This window comes from Fukomys damarensis, unplaced genomic scaffold (assembly GCF_012274545.1).
Source record: "Fukomys damarensis isolate Sample0158 unplaced genomic scaffold, DMR_v1.0_HiC HiC_scaffold_11, whole genome shotgun sequence".
NCBI classification, from domain to species: Eukaryota; Metazoa; Chordata; class Mammalia; order Rodentia; family Bathyergidae; genus Fukomys; species Fukomys damarensis.
Genome location: NW_022900923.1, coordinates 16,725,083 through 16,748,580, shown reverse-complemented (window position 1 = coordinate 16,748,580; position 23,498 = coordinate 16,725,083). Strand labels below are relative to the sequence as shown.

The window sequence follows — 23,498 nt, the reverse complement described above, 5'->3', positions numbered from 1 at the left end:
ACTGTCTATATTTTTCTGAGTTTAAATGTACTTACATATTTTTATATATTCTTGGCATTACATACACATTTTAAACACACAATTTAAAAATATAACTTTTTGAGTGTCACAAATATGTCTCAATACTTTCCATAATGGTGGGGTAGAATTTCATGGGCATAGTTGCATACACAGAAAATTTTCTGTGCCTATTTTGTGCCACTAAGTTTTAGAATTTATCATCAGGTCCTAAAATAACTGCCAGTGGTCAGTTAAGCTATATTTAAAAATAAGTACAAAGCGATGTGAAGAATGAAAGGGAAAAATCAGCCCTGGAAGAAAAAGAGTTACTGAGTGAGGGACTAACGATTCTGAAACCCAAATGAAATATCACTGCATGAGTTCACATCTGCATTTGAACTGAAGGTGTATATCCGGTTTCAATGAAAAGTACACATTTCGGGTTTACTAATCTTTCAAATCTAAGATCAAAGTCTAGCAACCAGGAGACTTCTGTATTTAATAGTGTCATTTTCAGTATTGTTTAGACTCTTATTCTTTTCTGGTCCTGTAAATAGTGCACTTCTGATCTTCTTTAAGAAAATTCAACTTAATTGGACAAATTAATTGTGTATAGAGAGTATAACATAGTACTCCTGATCTCAGGACCATGTAACATTGTAGGGGGAGACTGAAATAGTTTTAAGCAGTATAAAAGACAAAACAGAACATGGAAACACTTTCAACGTGGAGAGTGAAAACAGATACACTCTTCCCTCTGCCCTGGGAAGGCTGCCAATTATAGAAATTCTCATGATAGAAATAGAATGATGAATGAACCCTTCACTGGTCATCTGGAGTGATTCACAAATCTGGCTGTCATGGAATCATTTAGAAATACGCCTTCACAAGATCTTTCTTCAAACCTATTGAATCAGAATTTCTAGAGTGAAGGAATTAGGAATGTGAATTTCTCAAAAGCTCTCCTAGTGACTCTGATGGTCAACAAGGTGTTGGGAGCCCGGACACCACCTCCTCTCTACTGAAAGGCAGAATTCCCTGAACTCTGGACAGTGTTCATTCAAAGTTTTTATTTAGCTTCTACTCACAAATCATCATCCTTCATGAGGAAGTGTATAGCAAGGAGGGTATTAATGGTCAGAGATGACGGGTGTAAATTTCTGAGTCAGAGTGAATATCAGAAATGAAGGGAGATAAGTTTGGAGAGGAAACTTGGGGGGCTGTAATGGAGTGGCTAAAATAACGAGCTAAAGAATTCCAACTCTTTCCTCTAGCTGATAGAAGCTCTTGACTGGATCATGATCTCACTGAGTGTGAGAAGCCTGACTCGAGATTGTTAACAGAAGCTGACAGAATGTCAGAAATTTAATTTAGGAGATCAATGGGGGGCAATAAGGACTTGTAAGATTGGCAAAGAGAAGGAAAGTATGGGCAAGGATAGTCCTACGAAGTTTGGCTTATTGAGGCAAAAAAGAGTTAACCCTGATTCTGGAGTTCTGAGGCTCCCAAGTGGTAAAAACAATAGCCAGGACAGTGACATAAAGATCAAGAGAACGTTAAGAAAGCAGAGGGCAAATCAGGCTTTTGACATTTGAAAATGTGTTTATTTCCATCACATTTTCCAGCAGTCTATCACCTGTCCCGGGCAAAGTTGACTGTCTGTGTATGCTCAGAGATTGGCCAGAGATGCCCTCAAAATGTTTGATGAACAAAGAGCCATTGCAAATATCTTCGCTGCTCATTAATTTCCCTACTGTAGTTTAGAACCTTGTTATTTCTCACTTAAATAATTGCAAGCCCGGGAGCAGCCCTAGCTCATACTGCTGTTTTTGTGTAAATGAGGATAAGATGCCCTCTCTGGGTTTATGAATTATGGAAAGAGTCTTAATCTGCACGGAAGCAGGCCTTTTCTCAGGGTGGAGAAGCACAGCTCAGTCTCTGTGAAATGATAACACGCTGGCTTTGGGGAGGAGGAAGCCTTCCCTGCCAGGATGAAGGGCTTGGAAAGCTGAATGCAGAAGTGAGATTTTAGATCTCACTTGTTCCCATAGCTGACACAGAGCTTCCTGGAAATGTCTTCCGGCTAGGCCATCTTGATCTCACCCTGCCATTTTAATAGAATTCAGTTGGAATGATGTTTTCTAAAATGTAATCTTATCATATCCTACTTCTCACTTTTCTGCATTTCCCCAACTCTTTCAGGTTACAGTCCAAAGTCTCGAGCAACAGCTTCTTGAGGCAGCTCTTATCCTTCACCATCCTCCCCTCCTGCTGCAGTTTCCTGAATGCCCAAGAAAGATTGGCCCAGGCGGCATTGCCCACCCATGTCCCACTGCCCTTCCTCTCTCCCAGGTGACCAGACCCCTTCTGACAGCTACAAGATTAACCTAATTCATCCCAAGAAAGCTGTCCCTGCCTCAGTTCTTGTTCTGTCTGCCCCTGTGACCCTCCCCTCTTGCCGTGATACCTCAGCCTCAGCATTTTCCAGGTTGTGGGTGTCCGTCTTGCCTTCCTATCCTGGAAAACTGTGGCTGTTTTGTGTATGTCCTTTCCCCCAGCAACAGGATGTAGGCACCTGCCTCAGGCTTGTTGAATAGACCAGTGAGGACATGGGGCAGATCCTACCAATAAACAAACAAACAAAAACCCCCAAACAACCAAAACAACAATAAAATCCCCCAAGCCTTCAAAAACCCCCAAAGTTTTTGCTGCCTTCTGAGCATGAGGTATTCGGTTAGTTGTTCAAGTGCCCCCCACCCCCTGTATTTTAGTCATTAAATGGCTATTCTTCTAGGAGGTTGATGATATATGGAAAGACAGTTCACTTACTTTGCTTCCTGAGGTTTTATTCTAAGGTTAGTTTGTTTTGGTTTATGAGAGGTGCTTAAAAATATGGTGAATATTCAAAACTTTATAAAAAATTATTACAGTAGAAGACACAGTGCCCTTAATTCCCCCTCAAAATACCTACTTTGCTTCAAACATGCTGATCCCATCTCTCTTGCCACATTCTGAAGCAGCTCTGGAAGTCTTCTTTCGTGAGTGTCTTTGTGAGGTGTAGTAAAAACATAGCGAATGCAGCTACTGAGCGCCAACCAACAGAGAAGCAGGCTTGCAAAAGCATTGTGGTGTGCTCTCATCTACCTGATTCACTGGATCTGGAACCAAGCAACTTCTGGCTCCTCCCCAAAGTTAAAATGGCCATGAAAGGTAAATGTTTTGAATCGATTAAGAACATTGAGACAGCCACCATGACAGTGCAATTAAGACACTCAAGTGGACCTCCAGAACTACTTCAGAAAGTGCTAAGAACATTGGAGTAAGTGTGTTCCAAGTAAGAGGGGAGTAATTGGGAGGGTGGTTAATGGCAATATATCTTTTATTGTAGTAAACATTTAAAAATTTTAAACACATGTCATATTTTTTATCACACCTCATACGTGTTTGATCTTTGTGAGATACTTTAAAATGCTATCAATAATATCTCCGATGGTGGTGCCGAGACTGAATGCCATCAGTGGTATCTCTGATGGGCTCATCGGTGGTGTTCAGCTGCTAGAGCAGCCCAGTGATGAACTTTGAAACACTCATATAGTTTATCAAAAGGTCTCACCCGGAACTTTCAGTGCATTTCCTTTGTGTGTGTGTGTGTGTGTGTGTGTGTGTGTATGTGTGTGTGGTCTGTGTGTATTCTTTACCTATAAAAAATGTGAAAAAGCTGATAGAATGTGGTGGTCAGCAAAGAACAATTTGATATCATGTTCACTTCAGCAGAAATTACACTTGGCAAAATATGGCACTAGAAGGCTGAGCAAGGGAAATAAAAAGTGTGCCATTGAGCTGGGCAGGGTGGCACATGCCGGTCACTCCTGCAGTCTGGGAAGCTGAGGCAGGATTACAAGTTCAAGCTCAACTCGAGCAATTTAGCTACTTTAAGAGACCCTAATTTGGGCTGTGGATGTAGCTCAGTAGTGCCATGTCTGCCTGGCAAGCAAAAGGTCCTGAGTTCAATCCCCAGTACTACAAAAAAAAAAAAGAAAAGAAAAAATAAAAAGAAACTATTTCAAAATTAAAAATAAGTGAAAGGACCAGGTAGGCATGTAGCTCAGTGAAAAGGTCCTATGTCAACCCCCAACATCCTTCTCCCCACCCCAAAAAGTGTTCCATAGATGTGCAGGCCTAAATGCTCATTTTCTTGGTCAACACAGGATTGAAATTCATTCTTCTGAACAGATCTTATTGTCTATGAATGTAAACAGTATTTGTCAATTTTTCCTTGTGGAAGCCATGATGTTAACAGAGAAAAGGAATGTTATGCAAAGCACACGTTTGTGTCCTTCATTCAGATGTTTATCTTTTTCATCTTTATGCAGTCATTATAAAATATTTTCTATGATTTTCAGCATGAATAGCTTTAATCACTTCTTTTCTGTTTGTCTCTATTTTCTTTTAGTATTTTTAGGCTTTTGTGCTTTAGTCTCTTTTAGCGATTTTTAAAAAAATAGTTGAGTAGTTACTGATTCTGTTGCTTCCTTATGATTATTAATTATTACATAATAATTGGGCTTTTTCTTTTAATTTTTGTCTTCATACCGTGCATGTTGTACATAGTATACTCAGGGAAGGAGCTATTACAGAGATGCTTAGATGGAACTTGATTTTTAGTTTTGGGGTTCACATCTTCAATATGGTTACCTTAATTACCATATCTTTCAGATAAAAACTTGAACTTCTGAAGACCAGTATGTTCTCTAAATGCGATACACAATTATAAAGAAGATATTAATTTTAATTGATCAATACTGCAAAAAATACTCTCCATTTATTACAAATTGTTTTTCTTTTGAATATGCTTTATATCCATTTTTTCAGAAACAAAGTCATATACAGCATCTCATATTGATGATATCTAAAATAGTCCTCTTTCCACTATCTCTTTAAATATCTGTTAAGTGTTCCATGAGGAGCTCAGAGTGACATACTTTTCCACAAAATAATGTTTTAAAAAGGCCCTGCCCAATATTTCTATGTTGTCCCGTACAACCCTCTGTGCACAGTAAAAATCTGCCAATTTGGCTGGGTGAAGTGGACTACGCCTGTAATTCCAGCTGCTCAGGAGACTGAGACAAGATCCCAGCCTGGGCAACTTAATGAGACCCTATCTCAAGATAAAAATATAAGGAGATGGGGGTGTAGCTCAGTGGTGAAACCGAGTTGCCTCATGTATGCAAAGCCCTGGGTTCAATCCTCAGCATGGGAAAAGAAAACTGTCGATTTGAATTTGGCATTATTTTCTCCTTTACTTTATTTCATTATTTATTTTTGGGATAGAAGGAAAATAGAGTTTCTTGGTAGAATATTTTTACTTTCCTAGTTTTGAGTTGGGCTGTTATTTAAAAGAACATAACAATCTTCAAGTGCTATTTGAATCTATGCAGAAATGTTTGTGTGGGGAAAATATAGAGTAGCTGGAAGAGAAAGAAGAGTTTTCTTCTGCACAGAAAATTAATTACGTAAATGTTTACTGAATTTTCCTAAAAGGGTTCAATAATAAAAAGATTGTGATTTTTTTCTGGCCCTGACTGTCACACAGTGGGTAATCCATAAATACTACTTTCTTTATTTTGACGTAATGGACTATATAACTAGAGGACCACCCTCTATTTCCACATAATGCATCACCCTATTTTCTTCTTTTTTTTTTTCATTTCAGGAATGGTCTGTGTGTAATTTATTTCTAAACCTGTAAAATGAGTTCAGGGTTTAGTTACATAATATAGTACATCACCCTATTCTTCTTTTTTTTTTTCATTTCAGGAATGGTCTGTGTGTAATTTATTTCTAAACCTGTAAAATGAGTTCAGGGTTTAGTTACATAATATAGTATAGACAAGGACTTTGGGAAAGCATTTTCCTTACATCTCTTGCATGATGCAAAATACCTTGAGGAGGGGATATGTGAGCTCCTACATCAACAGATGATGATCTTGATCTTTATCTTTATGAAGGGACCCACAAATTGGTTACTGGTGCAATGACAAATTAAGAAAATAGCACACTTGTATGACTGTCATATCACAGTCACTCAAATCAGAACTGGAATGCCACAAAAACAACTCCCTGTTAGCCCAGAGGGAAAAAAAAAAAAAAAAAAAAAAAAAAAGATTAGTCCCAAAGAAGATCCCCGCCTGCCTGTAGAAGCTGTAGTTAAACCGAGAGAGTCCTCTCTGTTCTTTCAATCGCCTTTTGTCTCAGGTCCAGGGACCTTTGTCTTCGGATTGCGAGGCTTTGCTTTGCCTTCATCTCCTCCTCCTCAGGCTTTCCCCAAGCTCCACTCTGCCGGCTTCGTCTTCCCTGCATCCAGATTATGAAAATGGAAGGGGTTCCACCCCTGGAAGGGAATGTGGGAAGTGTGCCCAGGCCAAGACCCCAGTGGAACAAGGTATTGCTGGTGGTCTCTGTGATTCAGGGGCTGGGGCTGGTCCTGTGCCTTGCGTACATCTGCCTGCACGTCTCTGCTCCTGAGGTAAGATGCGTCTCTGAGCGCTTTCCTCCCTCCAGCTTTCCTCACACGGATGGCAACTGCAACAGCTGCAGCCACTTGGAAATAATCTAATGCCAAATTGTCGAGTCTCCTCCGCCAAGCCAAGTGACTGTGAAGTGCGGTCAAACACCCTCCTGACTCTCTTTTCCTTCCTTTTTAAGTGGTGGTTGTTGTAAGGCAGAGGAGAGACAGAGCAGCGGCAACTACTTCTAGAATTTTTCTCATTCTTTACCGTGAAAGAATCCCGGTGTTCTGGAGGAGGTGTCAATTGGAAGTGTGGAAAAACAGCTAGCTACTCAGGCTTGATCGCAAAAGGAAATAGCATTCTTTGCTATCATAGTCATCAACTCCTCAGATGATTATAGGAGGTTTGCTTGTAAAAATGCTAAAGGTATCAATGTGAAGCTCTTTTAAATAGCTAACCTTGCATTTTAAGGGAGTAATGCGTGTGTGCCTGCATGCCTGCACATTCCAGCCAATAATTTAATCAGAAGGGTTTTCTCACTGTCTCTGCCAATCACAGTGTAAAGACATCTCTTCGTATATTCCCACATGTGATGTATTTCTAGTATTTTCCACACTTAAGATGGTCTTTCCACTTTGCATCTCTTTATTTTCATTCCATGCTCCCTCCTTTTACATTATTTTTCTCATTTACTGATTCAGCTATGCAAATGGAACTAGGTCTCTAAGAATGTTCTTTACTATAGTAGTGCCACTGAAAGAAAAATAGATCTACAGTCTCTCCAGTCTCCTTTGTTGAGGCTGCTCTAATAATTCTTACTCCCCTAGCTGGCTTCTTTGGGCGAGTGTCAGATAAGGGGGGCTTTGGTGTTTGATGGCTATGTCAGAGACAGCTACTTCAAATTAAACCGGGACGAGATGAGGAGTCCTAGTAAATGCCTAGGCTTGTCTTTGTCTACAGGAAGTGGGGGTTTTCTGCACATAAGCTGGTGGGAGTGCGTGTGGGCATGACCAGTGAACCACAGCAAATGCTCATGGCCTCAAACTCCAGAAGTGTAGCTGGTGTGGTGCTCAAGCCTGCAGACCTCTTTGGACAGCGACACACCTGTCCTCTCCTCACCATCGCGTACATTTACTTTGTGCAGAACCCTCGGGGTGGAATTAAAGTAGGTACTTTGGGGAGAGTGTGGAGGGGAACAGTGATGCCTCCATGGCAGGATGCCCAAGACACAGACCTGAATTAGGCTTTTCTGAGAAGAAAGCAAACAGGGCAACCAGAAATAGAACAGCCCAGTGAATTCACCAGGTCTGTGAGTCTTGAGAGTGCATCTGAAATGACCACAGTGCTGTGGGATACCTTACTCTGTGGGATGATAAAGACAGGGCTCAGGCCCCAGACACGGCCAGCAATTACACAAGGGCTCTGGACAGGAGAGAGCACAGAGTGAAACACAGACGTAGGGCGTTCTGGCATCAGGAGCCACTTTGGACCGGTAATACCCAGGGGTGTGAAAGAAACAGGTTCCTTTCTGCAAGTTATCCAGCGACTCTGCAACAGGGCAGGGAGGCAAAGCTGAAAGCTGGTTTCCAGGACACTGGAACTCACGGGGAGCTGATCTCTGGGAGAGAATTCGCTTTCTGTGGTTTTGCTGCAGAAGTGGAAGCAAAAGCACGTAAAGTATGTTCAGGCTTTTTGCTCATGAAACAGGCTCTTGCATACACTGGGTACAAAAGCTGGGGAAGGGCTCAGATATTTGAAATTCTTCACTTGATATTAATTGATTCTTTTTTCTTATTTCCAGCTAGATTATTTTAGGTAATGTAATTGTGGATATCTTCATAAGGCCCAGGCAGCAGAATAGGGTCCTAAATCTATTCGCATACACTTTATTATGAGACGGAGAACATAGGTGGTTACTGTGACTTTTACCTGGAACTCGGTGACAGGGTGTTGGCGGAGCAATGTATGTGTGAGTGTGTGTGCACATGAATGAGAGAGAGAGAGGGAGAGAGTGAGGGAGGAAGAGAGACGGAGGGAGAGAGAGAGAGAGGCCATTTGGAAAGTAACCATGCTTTTCCTTTTATTTCTTAAATTTATTTTTTAGCCATAGAAAAGAATTGCCTGTATGAATGACTGTAAAATTGCAGATACTGTTTTTAAATTCTACTTGGCAGTCAATTTCCCTCTCTAGCTGAGTTTACTAGTAACTTCTGTCTTCTCAGTGACGGGTTAAATTTTGTGTGCACACACGGAAAAGCAGAAGTTTTTGTTTTGAGTTGACAGTAAAAAAGCTCTAATTCGCTCCTCATGCAACTCACTTTCCTTTTGGGGGCCTTGATTTTCTATTTTCTCATCCATAACATGAGGGAATCAGACTTGCTTATTCCTGAGATTTCTTCCAGCTCAAAATCCTATGAATATGTTATTTGCATATTCACAGGAGTATGAACTCTTGAGAAATATAAAATGTGAGCTAACAGATTCTTGTGTCTAAACTTACAGATTTCTTGGCTCTTCAGCAGGGTTTGGGGGAAACCAAGTTTGTACCTATATACTTTTCTATACTTAATTTATATTATCTGTATTTACCTGAATAACCTATTCTGAGTTATTGAAATACATTGCTTTGAATGGGGAAAGAAATGAATGCCCTAGAAGAATATCCAAGACACATGTATAAAATTGAATGCTTCTCTTACAAAAACCGTTTCCAACTGGATACTCTGTTGGGGCTGCTGTTGGAAATGTCAGGCTTCCAGTCTTACCAGGAACTTTAGCTGGGTATCTGTGGCAAAACAAAAGCAAAAACAAAAACAAACAAAAAACTGGCCTCTACAGTGAGAGGCTTTTGTAAATGACATTTGTGTGTCCCAGGGAAGATGGAGCCTGCTTCTTCTAAGGCTTCCCTTCCATTCTCTTCCCTCCCTCCCTTTCATCTTCCCCTTCTCTCTCTATCCATCTCTATCTCTATATCATATCCGCCTGTCATCTGTCCGTCGTCTGTCCGCCATCTGTCTGTATGTCTGTCTGACCTTCATCATGGTCCTCTTTGAGCATAAGGGCTTATAGTGATAATTCTTTAGTAAATTCCACCGTCAAAGATTCACCTTCTTCTTATTCATTTTCACTGGGAAAAACAGAATAGGGGTAGTTTAAGGCAGCCAGTTCTGTGTCAGTGTGAGTCAGAATTAGAGTAAGCAATTTCTGGATGGAATTTCAGGCTAGCATTTCAACTTTCCTTCGCATCATTGGAGAAAGGAATTTGCTTTAAAAACTTTGCCTCAGATTAGCTCAATTTAAAGGTCTGAATGTAAGCTAACGGTTTCTTAGAAATTCTTTCTTTATGACAGACTTGCAAAAACAATAATTCTGAATGCAAGTGGAGTTTCTTTTCCATAGGTGCCTCCTTGAGAATTAAAAAGAAACACCTGGATTGTTGATCTGATTCATCACAACGTATTTTGAGGCTCTTAAGGAAGGTACTAATGAAAAGGTACAATCATTAGAATTTTGAGTGGGTATTAGACATAGTCTATTTATAGTTAAGAAAACAGAAACCCAGAGAAGAGAGGAGATTGCTCATGATCGTCTCCTTAATTAACCAGAAATTCCTGACTCCTGTGTTAGGGCTATTCCTAGTATTATCATTGAAAACATCCTTACTGGACATTCCACTGAGTTTCTATTGGCACTGGATATTGTCTAGGACTTAAGACACACCAAGTGCATTGGAGAAGATGTTTGAACACTTCAAACCAATAGTCATGATACAAAGTGGGGCAAAAGGACAACAGACAGGTGGAGACACGCTCAAGGACAATGGGAGCAGTAGAGGATGGGGCAGGGACTGCCTAAATTTTCTGTGGAGTTAGACAGACCAAGGGGAGGAGGCAATACCTCAGCCGGTATTGGAAAGAAGAGTGGAAATTTTTTATACAACCAACAGAGATGAGGATGGGTAGGGAGGAAGTAGAAGGCTCTCTGGGTTCAGAATGGATGAAGTTCAGAGTTCATGGGGAAAAGCAGCATAAAATGAAGTTGAAAATCTAGGCGGGGGTGGATAGCAGAGATATGAATCATGCTAAAAGGACAAACTTCATTGCATTCTCTGCCAAAGAAAATACAGGAACAATGACCAAAACAGTTTCTTCAAGATTTGCTCTCCTTTCATGTGGTCTCTATACTTATTAGCAAATACAGAAAGTCTGTCTAATCACACCTGGCACTAGGGGGCACCACAGTAAAACTAACCATCCTCGTGCATCTTGAGTGACTCCTACTTTTTCTTTCTATCTTATTTTTTCTTTTTTTTGGTATTGGGGATTGAACTCGGGTCCTTGCTCTTGTGAGGCAGGCAGTGGCACCACTGAGCTAAATCCCCAGCCTACCTACCTCTTTTTCTGAAGGGATAGGATGAAAAACATCTCAGGGAGCCAAGTGTCACCCACATAGAAAAGGATGAATAATATGGGGGTAGGCTAATATTCTTCACTGTTTATACAATAATATTTTCTAGGTGAAAATTTTAGGTACATATATGTTCTCATCCAAGTACTCGGAATAGGACAGAATGATTTGGATGGAGATCACGCTGGAAATTTATGACATTTATGTCTTTCTGTTTCTTTCTTTCTTTCTTTCTTTCTTTCTTTCTTTCTTTCTTTCTTTCTTTCTTTCTTTCTTTCCTGGGGATTGAACCAGGAACTTTGCACTGAGCTACATTCCCTGCCTTTTTAATTTTTACTTTGAGATGGGGTCTTGCTAAGTCACTAAGTTGCCTAGGCTGGCTCAGACTTGTGATCCTCCTTCTTTGGTCTCCTGGAGTCCAGGGATTATAGGCATGAGACACAAGGCCAGGCTCCAGTTCTGTTTCTTTAAATAGCAGTTACCTTGTGCCCTTCACTCTCAAGAGAATCTGAAGCCCCCACCTCATTTCAGGGATTTTCCATTCATAGAAAATGAACATTAAGTCCCTTGGAGTCACGTGAATTAGATGAGCTGTGCACAGCATTGCCATTCATATTTAAGCAGAACAAAGAAAGCAATAACAATTCTGAGGTCTGAAGTAGGAAGATTATTTCCCCCATAGCCACAGATGGAATACATGGTAGAGTTTGATTGAGACTAAATTCTTCAACATCCTGTGCCTTGCATATTTTGATGTTATTACCCATGACAGCCACATTTTTTCAAATCAAGAAATCAAAACATTTCCATAAGCAAAAGTACAAACTATCTCAGATTTTGAGGATTAGGGTGTAACAAAGAGAACCAGGAACAGAAGACTCTTGGTTCATTCAAGGCTTTTAGCTTCATAAGCATAAATAAATTCCCTGAACATCAGTTTAACCATTTCCCAAATTGGAATTTGGTTGTTGTGAGGATCAAGTTGTCAATGGCAAGATACCATTGTTATTCATAAACATATTTTCATAAACACACTGCCACTAATGCATTTACTCTGTAGTACAGATGTATAAAAACACACATATGGCCTATAACCAAAATCAGAGAGAACATATCACTGTTAAGATTAACTTCATTTATTTAATTTTTTTATTGTATAATTTGGGGGAATAAAAAATCCACCTTGAAATAGTTTATTTCTGAATATGGATTTCTAATGATGAGCTTATAACAGTATTAGATAACAAAAGAAAATGGAAGGGGAGAACTTATGAGGGTATGAAGTGTTACTAGGATCAGTATCTGGTTTAAAATAGTTCTGGGATCTAAAATTACAAGTTGGAGGACATGATAAAGACTGGTTTTATTTTTCCTCACATTTCATTTAATTCACACATTTCATTTAATTCTCCAATGACTTGGCTGCTAATGTAGTAAAAAATTACATCTACAAAGATGTGTGGTCTGGTTCACAATATTGGAAATCTTGACAATGTGACTAGCGTAGTTATTTTTCAGTAGATCTTTCATTCTGAAATATACTTAGGTGGGTTAACATGTAAAAAATCATTCAGTCTTGCTAACTTACAAATGCTACTTACAAGAACATATTGACTGACAGGAAGAGAGACAGACTCAAACTTTAATTTATCCCATGCTTATTTAGTAAGAGCTTGTGGGTAGAAAGCCTTCACTCCCGACGTACTGTAAAGGCGAAAAGATGAGGGCTCCCATGAAGTTAAGTGAGTTACACTGAAGGTGTGTGGAGCAGGCAGCCAGAGCGTGAGCTTGGAAAGCCAGTGAAGTGATCAAAGATCAGAATGGAAGTGACAATCACTATTGCAAAAATTATAAAGAAACGTCAAACAGCCACCAAAGGAAAATTTAAAATATCTTGTTGGATTAGAAAATCCACTATAAAAATTTCTTGTACAGTTTAGTAATATAAAATGTATTTTGAATTACCTGTGTGTTGGGAGTTTAATGAGTTTAGGTTCTAAGGCCCCTCAAGGTGTACAACCGGCCCTGTATATGACACAGTGAACCCTGGGAACGCAAAGCTCGTTCTCTGGAAATGGGAGGTTGAGTATCATTCCAGGGACTACCCACAATTTTTGCAGATCCCTTTCCTGCTTCTGTTCTCACTCCTTAGCTACATCCTTAAGGAAGATAGGTCTGACATTTGTGTGCTGTGTTATACTGGGGAAATTTGAGGCATAGAAACTTGACTAAGATTGCACAGAAAGGTCAGGGTCAGAAACTAAGGCCTGGTCTAAATTCCAGTCCTTTCTCTTTCTGTTATATTTGGCCCTTACTCTGTAACTCCCAGCTTTAAGAATGTCAGCTGGCTATATAGAAATTAGTTCCTTTTTAAATATCAATTGCTTCTGAAAAAACACTTGAAGAGTTTATGCTCTGTCACAGAAAGGATTTAAATCTTATCCAAGTGTAGATAACATGATTAATAAAGGTTTAGCCATCAAATGATACCTTACAAGGTGTTTTTATAAAACAAAGCATTGCATATGTGATGCATTTATAGCGAAAGAAGAGGGTCTATATTCATTTTCATTCTTTTTAAATAATAACTCCTTATTACATCATATAATCTCCTAGACATTTCTAATTCTCTCAGACTGCTTCACAGAAATTCCTTCACTCTGATAATGTTATTTGCATAGTGCATACAAATAAACACCTACTGAACCATAAAGTGGTTCTCCAGGCCTTTTGTTACACATTATTACAAACTGGGTGGCTGAAAACAACAGAAATTTATTCTCCCATTGCACTGAAGACTAGAGATGTGAAATTGAAGTGCGGTAAGAGCCACACTCTCTCTTCTGCTTTCTAACCCCTGGTGGCTCTCTATAGCCCTTCACATTCTTTCGCTTGTAGCTGCAGCATCCAAGCTCTACCTTCATCTTCCACGCAGTTTTCTTCCTTGTGTTTCTCCGTGCAAGTGAAGCCTTTCAAGGACACCAATCATAATGGATTTAGGGCCCACTCTGATCCTACTGACCTCATGTTAAGTTCTTACATCTGTAACTCTCTTCTTTCCAAGTAAAGGTCACAATCTGAGTTCTAGGTAGACATGAATTTATTCAACCCACTGGAAATAATTTATTCATGTGCCTGCTTCAACAATGTCCATGGGACATCAGTTACCTGTCAGGCACTGAGGACACAACAGTGAGCAAGACAGACATGGTGTCATTTGTCCCGCCAGTGTTTACAATGCAGTATGAAAAGAGGGCAGTTAAATAAACAGTAGCACAGCATGTGAGCGGTGCTGGGTAGACAAGCAGGGTACAGTTCCTCAGTAAAAGACTTTGTAGACAGCTACTCACTAGTTTCAAAACCTGGTATCTCAACTGGGACCATGATTAAGCATATTTTTCTCTTGCGTTAGGCATTTGGTTTCTCTTCCAGTAGCTGACAGGAAAGCTTTAGTTTAAAATGTCCTTGTCCCCACCATTTCCCTCACCTCACTGCTTTCCTGTGGTGGTTTGACCGGTCATCAGACTCAGTTCACGAGGGAGCACATGTTGAGGGTTATTTAGCCGCACACAGCGAGGCTGGGAGCTTCACTGCACACAGCACCAGGCATAATATGATTGCTCAGTCCCTGTTCAGAGAGAGCCAACCGGGGAGAGAGAGGCCTGTTGCTTCTGTTATAGCAGAGGGGTCGGTTGTGTTGAAAAAATCTGCCCTGTTCAGAAAGCCTTCTTATCCCCCAAACTCCTGAGATTTCCGTTTTGCCTATAGTGATCTGTTTGCCTAATTCCTGAAGTGGCGATATCCTCCGATGTTTTATTTCAACCATTTCATCCCAGGGGGTACTCAGCAAGGGGAAAGGCTTGTTCTAGAAGCATCATGGATTCCAGTTCTCCCTACTGCCACTCTAAAGCCTGGTGTATTCTGCTGGTTGCCTTCTTAAAGCAACAGTCTCTCTGTTTTACATAGCAAGTGAGATGGGGAATAAGTGACTTCAGATTGAAATATATTGGCTGTAACAATTCTGCTATTTCCTTTGTATTCAAAGACAAATAAGAAAGTTTCAAGGATCTCCAGCAATGTATGGTCATTGGCTAGACTGACTGTCTAGAATCAGTGTTAGATACTACATGAGCACGAAGCCACTACGTGGTACCGTAGTCCAGCAACCATTTATTTCCTGAGCACCACTGTGTTTGAGATATTGTTGGAGGTGTGGCAGTACAAGCGCATACATTATACACCCAGCCTCCCAGGCCAAGAGACTAAACTGGTGCAAACATATTACGATGGAGACGTAATCATTGAGGTGAGGCAGGGAGTTCTCAGAAATGTTTCAGGGTATCCCTTTGTCGGTGTACTTTGAGGAATTCCCTAGTTAATATGGAACAGGAAACCCACTTTTAGGGAAATCTTTCTTATACTCTGGGAGGCTAAGGCAGGAAGGTCATATGTTTGAGCCCAGCTAAGCAATTTAGTGGCTTAGCATGACTCAGCATCAAAATAAAATAAACAAGAAGGCCTGGGGATATATGTAGCTCATGGCTAAAGCCTTGGGTTCAGTTCTCAACACCACAAAAAAGAAAGAGAAAACAATCTTCCCCTTGAGACTTTACAATCAATCACATATTTTTGCAGGCTTTGTAGGTATATTCACATGCAAGGGATTCCTCGTTGTTTGCCTGCATATCTGAGATTACTCTCAGAACCATTAATTGGGCAGTATTAAGAACAAAGAAATCACAGTTCATGTTCTCTGAGACAGAGAGGAATGACGTCTCTCAGAGGGGAGACTCAAATAGCCTTTCAAGGCAGCTTTGATCAGAGGAGTGGGAATGGTCGGAGAGGGGGTATTAGACGTATCACACAGGCTGTGCTGTGGGGTGAAGGTGGAAGCTCAGAGGGAAGATGCAGAGAAAAGGGGGTGGCAGCAGTGGTCAGCTGGGCATAGAGAAAGAGAACGTCGCGGGTGACACCTACAAGGCTCTTCTCTATGTTCACAACCCATTATCCAACCAGAACTTCAAAGCCACAAGTGCTTTTGAGTATGGACGATTTCTTGACCAAAGAACCCATGGCCCACTCTTCCTGTTGCTTTCCCGAGATCGGGTTCTGCATTTCCTTGATCTGAAGTAAAGGCTCATTCATTTGTAACAGGGCTGTTTCCATGGACTATGCACTGAATACTCTAGGGCGGTGGTGGTGAAGCTCAGGCTTATGTGCTGCAGTGGGCATGCAGAGCCCTCTCTGTTGGCACGAAGTGTGGCATCAGTCCCACAGCCAGACATTTGAGTTTCATGGCAGTGTTGGCACTGTTGCCACAAGTACGTGGGTTTTGGGGTGCAGTTTGGGCGCTCAGTCTCTAGAAGGTTCTCCATCACTGCTCTAAGATGAAAGTCTGCTCTCTCAGTCTACTGCAGTGGGTGGGCATAGAAAAACTCCATTTTCCTCTTTTGAGGCTCCCTGAGGCACACCCTGAGAGCTTGTAAGGTTGTGTTTTAATGATCTCTTGAGTCTCCTCTGATAGACAGGATCCCAAGGCGGGAGGTAAGTGGTTTGATCGCAGGGCTGGCGGCATGAGCCAGCAAGTTCCCAGTATAGATCTGTTTCTCCATTATCCTCTGCCAACTCTCACTTCACCCCCAGTCTCCCCCAGGGCCTTGACAATGTGGCCTGGTATCAAGTGAGGAACCTCGAAGCCCATATAATGAATGCAGAGCCCACGTGCTAGTTTCATATTTGTTGAATACCTTGGCTCCTGTCACAGACACCCCTGTACTAGACAAATGCCAAATGAATATAAAGTTAACAGCCCCGTGCCACATCCTAGTGAGTCAGAGTCAGGCTCACACTCTCTAAAGATGAGCTCTCGAAACAAGTACTAGTTTCTTGGGAACATGGTAGAGGCTATAAACACCAGACACCAGACTCTTTCATCTAGGTTCTTAAATAGCCCAGCACTTAAGGCAGTGAGAGGCCGGGAAAGGGTCTGATTTTGGCTTGTCTTTGCACCTGCTCGCAGTCTGCTCGTGCGTGTCTCTTGAAAGGACAATTACATCTAGTCAGAGCCCAGATAACAAGTTTGCAACCTGCACAGGCAACCCTGTAGGACTAGTTGAGGAGTTCTTTTTAGGTGGAAAACTTCTGGGTATTTTGAAAAATATGAGTATTTTGGATATATAATGATTCAAAAAGTAATCTCATTCAGTATTCATGATGAAAGTAGTTCAAATTAATGTTAGACTCCCAGATGCTTTCCTGTGCATTTTCTCAAGATAGGATAGGGGTGGGCCAGGGATTTAGCTCAGTGGTTCTGGCACCTGCCTCACAAGCACAAGGACCTGAATTCGGTCCCTGGTACCAAACCAAACCAAACCAAACAAAAAGAAGATAGGATAGGAGAAAGACAAGGGATATCATTGTGAACCTAGATTGTAACAAAATTCAAGGTAATGCCTTTTATTCCTCAGCAAGTTCTTAACATCAGTGACAGTAATTTTCCTATCTGTAAAACATAGGAGTTATTTTGAAATGCAAAAGAATGAGATTTCTGAAGTGCTTGGCATGTTGGAAACTCTCAATAATTTTTATTCTTTTTCTTGAATACACAAAAATAACCTAGTTTGCAGATCTTTCCTTAAGCTAATCATTGAATGTCTCTGGCTTAACTGGGAATTTTTTCTCTTCTCCCTTTCTTTCTCCTTAAATAACCAAAGCCTGAGATGAATCTTTTTTTTTTATTTCCTGGAATTTAACAGCTTGTGTTGCTTATTGGTATTTATTGAAAGTTTTTTTTTGAGGCACTATTTTTCTGCCCAGAATACAAGTTTGCCAAAAACATAGATAATATGTTGTATCCTCTTTGTTCCCAGAGTTGAGTGTAATGCCTACCACACAGCAGTACCTAGTAACTGTTGATTCTGTTTCTATCCAAACCACCAAGTTATATGACAATAACATTATTCTTTAACTACTGAATAATGCTTATAGTAGAGCAAACATTTAATAAGTACTGGCTCAGGGACAGGCATGTCCCACCCCCCTGCCCCAGGCATGGTTAAAAATAACTTTAGATCTTAGTTTACATGTCAGTGCAATGATTTTCAAATTTTGAACCTTGTAAAAATGCCTATTCCTGGATCCACCCAGAGATTTGGGGACAGGATCTTTGTGAATAAGCTGGGCATCTGGACTATTCTTTTTTTGACAAATTTCACAGATGATTCTAATACACATTAGCACTTAAGCACTACTGGGCTGACAAACCTTCCTGCTATATCACCATCTGCCTCTAGATTTATACGACGCAGGCATTATTCAGTCCATTGGCAAGTAGTCCATATTTGCTGAGTGGGTACTTGGTTGTGTTTCATTTTGTTTTAGTCCACTTATGGCAGGACTGAAATTGGCTGGCTGGGGAGGATAGGGGAGGGAAAGCCTAGGATCTAAGTTTTCCCTACATCCTCTTATGATGAAGTCATTGCCAATCTGTTGTGCGGCAGCTTTTCTTCTTCGTGTTTAATACTGAAGTAGATACAAGGTCACAGAGAACGGGAGATTGACTCAATCTTTATAGTAATTTCTCCTTTCCCATTTACATAGGAAGAAAAACACCCACTTGGGTGAAATAATACAAATTGTCTAAGATTGGAGGACAAGAGTCAGTTGTCTCACTTCTGTGGGCCTTAGTTTCTTCATCTGTAAAATATAACGTTCAGCCAGAAGATAACTTCTTTTGTACTATTTCATGTTCTGAGCCTAAAGTTCAGTAGATCAGCCCCAGTGAGGGACTCCTATGTGCCTTCTTAGCTGCCCAGAGCCAGGAGATATCCTCTCAGTCACTGCCACCCCGCAGTAGCAGGGTATTTCAGAAACCTGAGTCATTTCTTTGATTTGCAGGAATCTTTCAGAGAATTCTGCAAAATTACTCCAAAGAATCAATCACAAAGGCTTTAAGATCAGAGAAATTAGTAAATTTGTAAATGAGGATGCTTCATGTCTTTTTTCTTTTTTCTTAAATAGACTTAGAGTTGCAACTTTTGAAATCTAAGTCATGGGAAGTCAGTGCTGGAAGGGAAGACTACGATCTTTCAGTGGGTTTCAAAGGTGACAAATGGGCATGTAGCGTGTTTATGAAACTTGCCTAAGTACCTGCTTGGTTTCGGAAGCCAAGTGCTGCACTCTAAGCCTTGTGCATTGTGCTACTTTGCAGATCACTTGTGACTCCAACAGGTGGCAGGCAATTCATGCTGGCACCAACCAGCTTGAGAACAGTGGGGTAATTATTTACCGGAGGATTATTGTGGTGGTGGTGGTGACATAACACACTCTTGAGAAGTCTTTTCAGAGCATTGCTTTAAGCACAGATGACAATAATTCAGTCTCTCCAAATGCTACACAGAGAGGAGGGAACCAAAGACTCCCATCTGGACCCAAGTTAACGTTTTCCTCACATGCTCAGCACATTGAACTGATGTTTATCGTGAGACCCAGCCACTCGCAGGGCCCAGAAGAGCTCTCCCTTCTTCCTACTCTGCTTCCTGCTTTCCGCTTGGTAGGGCCTATGATTATAAGGCAAGGAGGGGTTTCCTCTTCTATGTAGGGAGTCCCCAGTGTCATTCACTGGACTGAGGCTACAAAGCTGCCAGCAGAGTGGGAAGCAGGAATTCCACTGCCCAAGGCATAGAAACAAATCTCTCCCCACACCTTTCATCAGGACATCCTGCCAAAAATAACCTTGTGGGTAGAGCTTTTGTTCTTGGCAGGCACAATAGACTTTCTTTTCTTCTCATTTCCTTTCTTAGTGGGGTATACAACCATACTGTACCAGAGAGCAAAAACAAGTAAACTGGGAAAAGCAAGCATACTTTTTCTATTCCTGATCTCAGGATTCCAGCTCTTTCCTCCAGAGGAAATGTTTGCAACCTGTTTTTTGTGCATTATTTCAGACACATTCAAAGCCCATAGAAGTGTTCATATAAATAAACATGGCAATATGCTTTAAATTCCATCCTTTGTTATTTTCACTTAATAGATCTTTTTTCTCTGTATTGAACTTCATTGTCTTTTTAACCAAATTCGTGCAGACAATTTATCTTCCAAGAGTTCTTTCTTCACTGTTTCCTTGTTTTGCTTTGGGGTACTAAACTGGTTCAAGTTAGGTTTTTCACTCTGTTGAATAGAAGAGAAAGACCTGATGTATTTTAAAAAAAGAAGAAGAAGAAGGAGAGGTGCTGAACTCTGAAGGTCAGGTTTTATTGCCTGTGTCCCCTGAAAATAGGTTGCACTTCCTCCTGTGTGGCGGCGGCAGCAGAAGCATGCACGAAGTTTCCAGAACCTCCTTCGAGTGTGTTCTGGGAGTCTGTGGCCATCAGAGTGACTGGTCATAGACTCGTGCACGAGGGAAATCTCTGTGACTAGGTTTCTTAACCCAAAGACTATTGAGCACACTGTCATCTAAGTGGGAATCTGGGACTCGGTGAGCCAAAACAATACACCAAAGAAGACTTGACAGAAATGATGACCGACCTCAGATGCTTCCGTGAAAGAGCAGCATAATTATTCATTTTAAAAGATGCTGCAGAAAAATGAAGAGCCAGGCAGGAATGCTGGGTTTAGTCCTCACAGAAAAAAAAAAAAAAAACAAAGATCTTCCTTTACAGGCCACTGTATTTCTGCTTCATTGGTTATGACTTGCCGATTACACTTAGTCATTTTTAAAATATTCCTTTCTTCCCTTAGGTGCAGCATCCTCCTGTTCAAAGTATCAGCCTACTACTTACTGGTAAGTATTTTCAAACGTTTAGTTGATTCATATTTTTAAAAAAATCTCTCATTTTTTAAGTTAAGAGACACAAGATCTGGCCTCTTCCTTAGGGTGGCGTTACATATAGAACTTTCAGAGCCTGAATATTGTTTTCATTAGAGATAAGAAAAGATGCATAAAGAAGAGGCAGGATCGGCCACAAAAGTACATGCTCCTCTCTGTACTTTATGTGTCTCATTTAATTCCCCCAGGAACTCTTTTTTTTTATTTTTTTGAGCTGAGGAGACTAAGGGTTGACCTTCTGCAAGTCTGTCAGGCTATAAAGACATATAACCTGCTAATTCTCTTCTAGGACAAGATGATACCTTAATTATAATTGAGGGATATGAAGGAAAAAGATACTTTGACTACTGTAAGAGCATCCTTTGAGTTTGTGATTACATCCACCCACCAGTGGGTTCTACATGAATACTTACTTATTCAGTTAAGTTCTCTAAGCCTAAAGGGAAGTACTTTTTGGCTTCCCTAAGTGCTGCTTATTTTCAGATCAAAATATGCCTTCTGGGCCTGATACAAAGCAAGAATTACTGAATGTGGCTTTCAGTGGGGATTCTTTCCCATCATAAGGGACATAACCCAAAACAGGTGACCCGAGGCAGTTAGAGGGCCATTCGCTATGATATTGAAGCTAATATGGAAATAAAATAAATTTAGGCTTTTGGGCTTGTACTTGAAATGGTTCTGCACAAAATCACCAAAGCTGCTGCTGCTGTCTTTTCTCCTCCTCCTCCTTTCTTTCTCCTGTGATAGTGAGTCTTCCAAAGTCACCTTCCAGGAAAAACTAACAATAGGAGGTAGAAGGGAGAAGCAAGTCTGTGTCCTTGAGCTCTTCCGTCTCCATCTGATCAAGCCCGCTTTGATTCTGCATCATTAAGCTCAGGGAATACTGGTACTAAATTCTGTCAGTACGCCTGATGCCCAGAGCATGTGGAAAATGTGCATTTCTTAGGCAGAGAGAGCTTTGAGATAAGCTAATAAGTGGTGTGTGGGATCAAGCCAGAGGGCACTGTTGCCTTGTGGTTCACCCATTGAGCAAGAAAGTAAGCACCGAAGTTGCCAGTGCCTCCCAGTTCTGAAACCTTAGGAAAACCTGGTTCTACCTTTCCTGCCATAGGTCTGACATGACAGTTGTAACCTCTCAGCTCCAAGTCTCAGCCTACCTGAGACTCTTCCGGTCACAAGTATTAGTTTTACCCCTTCTTCCATTCCACAAGGAAAGCAGGTTCTAGTTCTTTCTTCCACTCATTTCAAACTCTCTCTGTACCTCTTTCTCTTTACCTGGTTCTAGAGGTAGGGGAAGGCTGTTGTCCAGTGCTGTGCATAGGGATCATTTTTTTTTTCACATTTTCACCCTACCCACTCTAGGATGTGAGGAAGAGAAACTGACCCTCATCCCAAACAATGCTCAGATCATGACGGTGGAAAACAACTCAGTTATCATCACCTGTGATGGGTTTTACCTCATCTCTGTGAAGGGCTACTTCCAGGAGGAGGTCAGCATTAGCCTTCATTACCGGATGCATCAGAATCCCATCTCCATCCCCCTGAGAAAGGACCTGCAGGCTGACTTCACCACAGTGGTCTCTTTAGCTTACAAAGACAAAGTCTACTTGAGCATAAACTCTCCGAATACCTCCTGTGAGGACTTCAGGATGAATGGTGGGGAACTGTATCTCATTCAGCAAAATCCTGGTGGATTTTGTATCTAATAAGGATCTAACAGCAACACTTCCGAGCAGGAACCAGCATGAACTCCAAGTTGGGGGTGGACAGGACATAAAGTCTTCCTTGTGAGTGGAGAAGCCCTTTTAGCTCGACCATGTGGGACATGAACAGAGCATATGCGGTTCCACCCCCCCACACACTCAGGGATATTTAAAATATTGTTTTACCTACCAATTAATTTTATTTATCCTATTCTAAGTCACCTAACTCATCCCCCATGACTGCTGATTGCCTTGAGCCCACTAGGAACCTTTGTGAGAATGAAAAACTCAGGTCCTCTTTCATTCACATTGCTTCTATTGGTCAGGCGATTGTCAAAATAACCTACGTCACTGGAAAACCCTTGACTACCATTTGCTGGAAGGATGGTGTGTGTGGCATTGTCAAAGTGAAGAGAAACAAGGAATAGGGTTGTGAACCCTCGAAAGGTGGTATCTACCAACCCCAGGGAACCAAAGAGGCCCCTCCAAGGTTAATTGATTCCTGTTTGCACATTGCCTAAATACTTCTTTCATTTGCTGGGAATTCAAAAGGAAAACCGTCCTGTGGAAAGCAGGACTTGAGATAGCTGTCTAAGAAATATTGTGTATGCAGGTGTTTTTCTTTACCATGTTGCCCTTCCAGCTTCAAACATACTTAATAGAAATTTTTCTTCAAAGAATCATTCCAGGGAGGTGATACTGTGAAAGATCTCATCTGTGACATAAAGAAAATCAAGAAAGAGTTTACTATAGAGGATGGGAGGTAATTTGTGAGGGTTAGCTTTACCACATGGTGTAGTAATGAACTGCCCTCTCAGGATTTTAACAACCTGGAGAGGAAAACCTATTCTTTGTCCCAAGTAAGCAAAGTGGCATGTCTCATCCCCCCATGTGGGCTGAGATTCATACCCAGCTCTATGTTTTGTACACAGATACCACATTGCTGGTTATGAAAAAAAATTGAGAAATGCTATAATCTCTGCCCACAGCCTTGTCCCATCTAGATCTCTGCCTAGAAATGCCATGGTGCCACATGTGATCTTATATCGATCA

General features: G+C 41.1%; 1 protein-coding gene across 3 annotated transcripts in view; it reads left to right on the top strand.

Moving 5' to 3' along the window:
• Positions 1-23,076, top strand: part of Tnfsf4 (TNF superfamily member 4) — a 114,105-nt gene extending 91,029 nt beyond the window's left edge. The window contains exons 1-3 of one of the 3 annotated variants that reach the window (XM_010635610.2): positions 6,223-6,526; positions 20,655-20,697; positions 22,105-23,076. In XM_010635610.2, the coding sequence (XP_010633912.1) occupies positions 6,368-6,526; positions 20,655-20,697; positions 22,105-22,448 (546 nt within the window). In that variant the 5' untranslated portion in view covers positions 6,223-6,367 and the 3' untranslated portion in view covers positions 22,449-23,076. Of the gene's footprint in view, positions 1-6,222; positions 6,527-20,654; positions 20,698-22,104 lie in introns of those variants that run through there. The other 2 variants (XM_010635607.2, XR_782459.2) reach the window with 2 other exon arrangements.
• Positions 23,077-23,498: the final 422 nt, after the last annotated feature.